Source organism: Micropterus dolomieu, linkage group LG10 (assembly GCF_021292245.1).
Source record: "Micropterus dolomieu isolate WLL.071019.BEF.003 ecotype Adirondacks linkage group LG10, ASM2129224v1, whole genome shotgun sequence".
Taxonomy (NCBI): domain Eukaryota; kingdom Metazoa; phylum Chordata; class Actinopteri; order Centrarchiformes; family Centrarchidae; genus Micropterus; species Micropterus dolomieu.
The window spans coordinates 29734013-29739968 of NC_060159.1; the positions used below are offsets into that span (position 1 = coordinate 29734013).

Here is a 5956-nt window from a genome sequence, read left to right on the forward strand (position 1 = left end):
GGGGGGGGGGTTACTGTTACTAACCGTTTCCAAGGAGACTCCTGCTCAATCTGTCCGGGCGGAGGGAACGTCACGCCAGAGTCCTTTCAGATTTGAATATTCTAAAAGATCTTCGCTCACCTCTGAATGAAGCAATGAGTCAGAGATTCAAAGTGAAACACTTCGCACATCAGCACCCTCTATTCTTCTGTTCGGCGCCCTCAGAGCTGCCCCCCTTTCTGAGGAACATCTGTTGAATAGAATAATCTGATCCCAGCACTTCGCAGCCCGCCGCTGCCCATCAGCCAAACCCGCTCTCTCCTACGCGGCGGAGGACACGTTACGCCAAACTCCGTTAAGAAATGTGCCGTTTTAACGATTATTTCCCCAGTAGTGAAGCTAGGAGTCGGTTAAAGCTTTAAACTGAAGGTTGTCGGAAGACTTTTCATTTCGGCGGATCTTCACCTGCCTGTAACCGACAGCACGTACAGATATATCCTGTAAAACTCCCGTCCGGTCCCGAAGCTACGTCAAACCAGATCCCGTTCACATCTCGCACTGCAGACTTTCTTCACGGTTAAACATCAGTCCTTTAACAAATGGACCCCTCTTCTCTTCACTTCGGTGTACAAAAAGCCCAGCAGCATACAGTCACTGAAATAAAATCCCGACCTGATCCGTGCCGTGCCGTGCCGTGCCGTGCCGTGCTGTGCGGCAGGAACGTCACACCGAACTGCGCTATGCGTCTGTGCTCATTTGGAAACCTTGTAAATCCGTAAGACCTTAAAAAAATGCATGTTTCAGAGATTGACACGACCCACTCATTTCGGCCCACACCAGCAGTCAGTCATCCATCAGAGCCCAGCCCCGAGGGCGGAACCGAGCTCTGCCGAACAGAGCACTGGTTCAGAGTTCGGCTCTGTCAAATGCTTCAAAGCAGATTTTACCACAAAGACTATAAAGATCGTTTTAGGAGGTGTCGAACCTCCTGCAGCCGGTACCGAGTCCGGACGGACCGGGAATCAGTAGAATTGTCAAACATTTGAATGGAGATTTGTGAATTAGTCCAAACTGATGTTCGTGTGTTTCTGTTTGAGCTGCTGACTGGCCGCTAAACCGGGACACACCAGGCTCACCGGACCGGAACCGGGCTGAAACTGGACCGGAACCGGGCCTGCTGGAGGCTGAGGTCTGCACTGCAGCAGTTAAACCGGTTTCCATGGAAACGGCGAGTATAAGTGACCAGAGTCATTGACAGAGTGCCGCTTGATCAGCAGTCCAGTTCCTGTGAAGATCCACAGGGGCCCCTGCTGGTGTCCTGTTCATTACAACAGAGGAAGGGTGGAGGACCTCACACTGAGCCATGAGGGGCCCCTCTGAGACACTCTCTCAGAGCATCAGTGGGCGCCTCCTTCTGCTCCTCACTGGATGAACCCTGAATCCTGCCTTTGGTGACAGGTGTTTTAATGGTTGACTCTGATCAACTGACACGTTTCCATGGAAAAGTGTAAATGACGGAGTCCGTGTGCCTCTGAGCAGGGACACAACCAGACAGGAAGTTGGGCAGTTTAGTTTTCTGACCATGAGCCAGCAGAGTTTCAGTATCAGAGTTCTAGCTGACTGTGTTCTCCTGCAGAACAAGACTCCGTCTGCTTTAACCCCAAACTCAGACCTGCTGCTCTGCCGCCGATGGCAGACGTCTGCTGAAGGCTGACGGAGGACTGCATCCTGATTGGACCGTTCCACAGGTAGGCCTGCGTTTCATCAATTCTTTCAGGGTTTGGTTCAGACCCCATCCAGTGAAGTCCAGACTGATGTTAGCAGCACTCTCACAGACTGCTCACCTTTTACAGCTTAACTACTTATTGATCAGACCAAATATATTTCCATATGTGGACCTTCGACACTTTAACAGACACTTCAAGACATATTTATAACGTGCTGTTGATGCACAGCAGTTGTTGTGTATCGTGTTGCATGTTGTTGAATTATGTGGTGTTATTTATATACCATCTATTATTTTATTCTAACTTTAGATACGTGTGTTAATGTCCTGTGTAATGGGGTCATTTCAGCTCTGCAATTGGAACGAATAAGGAGCTTGACCCTCGTGCTGCTTTATTTCTGTATTATTTAATGATGCTGAAGTTTTAATGTGTTGTGATGTTTTTCCATGTTGTGTTGCTTTACGCTGTTTTTATGTTAGGGACCAATGAAATCACAGGAAAAACAATTGAAGGCTTCTAATTATAGATTTCTGAAACTCTTTTAAAGCAGAAACCATGATCATATGTATGTCGCTGATATTTATCAGCATCTTGTTCAAATTCAGTTTGTGTTTCATAAAACTGTAAAAGGAAGAAAACCTGTGTTTTGGAGCTTCTGCCGAGCAGATGCTCAGCTGTGTCCGAATACTTTGGCTTCGGGACAGAGAAAAGAAACACCAGTGACCTCCATGGCGTCCCGCCACAGTCACTGATCCCTCGTTTTCCAGCAGGTTCAGCCATATTTAAAGAGGTCGACCTCAAGTTACCGGCTGCTGTTTACATGCAGAGCTCTTATTTATCCCAGTAACTGTAGATTTAATGGCAAACGCTGCTGATGCTGCTGCCTCCCTGCTGCTGAATATCACCTTGTGCTGAGTTCTGATCAGATGTACCAGAACTCTTAGAATCAAAGTGTCTGGACCTTTTCTGAACAGCTGTTTCTGTCTCCACCCTTTAGACCCAACATGGCGGCCTCTGAGGTGAATCTGGAGGACTACAGTCTTTACAGTCACCTGTCTGATGAGGAGCTGTTACAGATCGCTGTGGAGAGAAGCCTGCAGCTTACTCCATACTCTGTTCAGAGCACATCATCATCATCCTCAGCCACTCCCGCCCCTGCTGCGCCCTATCAAACAAACCCCAGACAGAGATATCCTGACCCCCACAGACACCTGCCCTACATCCCTTTAAACCAACCTCCACCTCCAGACACCCTACATGTCCCAAACTGTGCAAACTCCCCGAAAGGCCAGTCCCAGTTCAACTACAGCGCCCCCAAGAGGTGAGTCAGTCCAGAGAGGAAGTTCACAGCCTGCAAACATAGAAAACACAGGAAAACACATGTAATGTTCCAAAAACTGGACAATAAGCAAACATTCAACCAGAGTTAAAGTCTTTCTCGAGCTGCTTCATGGCCTTTCTCAGGATGGATGGTGAATTAATTTAGACGCCTCTGCACGTTTAGTTTCACCCATTGATAGAGTGAGATGTTTCATCAGACACCTGCTTGTAGTTCCCAGGTAGCCGTCAGGGTCCACCACACCCCAGTCTGGTAGATCTGTTGGGCTGCCCAACCACTGCTGACCTGTTTACAGTTCCTTCTTGTTATCTGGTCCTCGTACCGAATGCTTGTTTGTTTTTGTCTCAGAGAGTTCAGTCCTCTGCAGTCTCTGATAATAAACGGAGATGCAGAAGCTTTGATGAATTTGGTCAGACGGAGGTCCGGCAGTCTGATGGAGCCGAACGATGAAGGCTGGATCGCTCTTCATGAAGCCGCTTATTACGGACAGCTGCAGTGTGTCAGCATCCTCATCAGAGGTGAGTTCTGGTTGTCTGATGAAGGAGAGGATTTGGGTTTGTTTACACCTGGTCAACCACATACTGAATTAATCACACACTGTTTGTAATGCATGAACCCCAGGCGTCTGATTCCTGGGCCTGATCTAATTTGCAAATAAAACGTTTTTACATAATGTTACTGATACAGTCCAAGCCTTATCTGAAGACTCCACAAGAGTTAATGTGATGATTTCAGTTCAAGTTCAAGTTGTCAAACAGGGATTACTTCTGTGCCCTGTTTTATTTATTTATATGATTGCTGTTGTTTTATTGTTATGTGATAGGAAAATCCACCAATATGCTGATGACACTGTGTTTTACTTCTCCCGTTCTGTTGAAATTACATTTCTACCACTTTCATCTCATTTTCCTCAACTGAGAATTTAACTGCCGATTCTTCAACTAAAATTAATTTCTTTCAATACTTCAGATGAACCTTCCTGATCAATTTATCGTTTCTTAAACTCCTTAAACTAAAAGGCAATCTTCAGCTTCACTCAGCAACCGCACTTAAATGGAGACTTCCACTTGACCTGCCTCAACTCCTTTCAGTGTTCTTCCTTCAGTAGGAACTATTTCATATTTTCACCTGCAAATTGGCATCTGTGGGCACTTTTTCTTCAGAAAACATTGAACATTTTCTAGTTTTCTATTTACAGTATATACAGTATGCATGGTAGGAAATATGAACATGTTCATAAAACGATTCAGGTTCCTTTTTATTAAATTCAGAAGTTACATATGAAGCCAAAACATATGTTAAATTCACATTTAGATTGGACCAACCATCATATTTGTTCATGTAAACCCACCTGCCTTGACCGGTTGGTTTGGGGAAAGGAACACAGTTGCACGATGCAGGTTCCACATAGGGATGTAAAGTAAGAGAAATAACACAAATATCAATACAAATAATAGTAATAATGAATATAATAAAGGTTTATATGAAGGAAATCTGGACTTGGTTGAAAATACTCAAAGACATTTCACCTCTCAACTGAAGAAGTCTGTCGGATGATGGACGAAGTATCTTTAACAAATCCAACCAAGGTTAAAGTCAAGGGCAACTGGACTTGGTTGAAGATACTGGAAGACGTTTCGTCCCTCATCCAAAGGACTTCTTCAGTTCTGACTGACTGGCAGGGAAACTCAGCTATTTAACCTCAGTGGGGTTGTTTGCCAGGGTCATCGATACCGCTGGTTCGTTAGTGTTCCTGGTTGCTGTCCTGGTAGCTGTCGTTACGGTCGTTAGGACTACCGGTGGCCAAGACTGAACGACCATCGTTGGTATCTTCACCTGAGGCCAATAGGTTACGTTTGTAGAGTTTCCTGGGAAGTGATGAAAGGACAGCATTGTCAGTGGGGGATAAGTGGTGGCGTAGACCCCCTCCCCTGTTCAATGACGGCTTCTCGACCCGGGTGTAGATGGCTTCCTCACACGAGAAGATGTTCACAACAACAGTTTGGCCTTCCTGGACTGCGCTGTACACATTGAAGAGGACAGGAGCCTGCAGATTGGTGTTTACAGAAAACCCACACACACAGACCAATACCTACTGTTCGATTCCCACCACCCACTGGAGCACAAGGTAGGGGTCATGAGAACACTGCACCACAGAGCGGAAAACATACCAACAAGCGCCCAAGCCAGAGAGAAGGAACAGAACCACCTGAAGGAGGCACTTACAGCCTGTGGAGACCCTAAATGGACCTTTGTGAAAACAGCCACAAGATCCAAGAAGAACAAAACTACAGGGGAGGAAAGAAAGTCAAACGCAACAACACTGTGATTCCATACGTGTCTGGAGTATCAGAGAAACTCGGGAGGATTTTCAACAAACACAACATCCCTGTGTTTTTTAAACCCAAGAACACACTAATGGATGCTGGTACACCCCAAAGACCGCACACCCAAACACAAGAAAAGCAATCTAGTGTATTTGGTCCAATGCAGTGAGGAATGCACAGACCTGTATATTGGGGAGACTAAACAACCACGACACAAACGCATGGCTCAACACAGAAGTGCAACTCCTCAGGTCAAGACTCTGCAGTCTACTTACATCTGAAGGACAGAGGACACTCGTTTGAGGACCACCAGGTGCACATTTTAGACAGAGAAGATGGATGGTTTGAAAGAGGTGTCAAGGAAGCATCTACACCAGGGTGGAGAAGCCGTCATTGAACAGGGGAGGGGGTCTACGCCACCACTTATCCCCCACTTACAATGCTGTCCTTTCATCACTTCCCAGGAAACTCAACAAACGTAACCTATTGGCCTCAGGTGAAGATACCAACGATGGTCGTTCAGTCTCGGCCACAGGTAGTCTTAACGACTGTAACGACTGTCGTCACAGCAACAAGGAACACTA

General features: G+C 46.2%; 1 protein-coding gene across 1 annotated transcript in view; it reads left to right on the top strand.

Annotated features, from left to right (window-relative positions):
- Window positions 1–229: 229 nt before the first annotated feature.
- The window catches only part of LOC123977522 (ankyrin repeat and SOCS box protein 2-like), an 8855-nt gene continuing 3128 nt past the window's right edge, over window positions 230–5956 (top strand). The window contains exons 1-3 of the mRNA XM_046060267.1: window positions 230–1727; window positions 2704–3027; window positions 3394–3563. Of these exons, the coding sequence (XP_045916223.1) occupies window positions 2711–3027; window positions 3394–3563 (487 nt within the window). The 5' untranslated portion in view covers window positions 230–1727; window positions 2704–2710. The remainder of the gene's footprint in view (window positions 1728–2703; window positions 3028–3393; window positions 3564–5956) is intronic.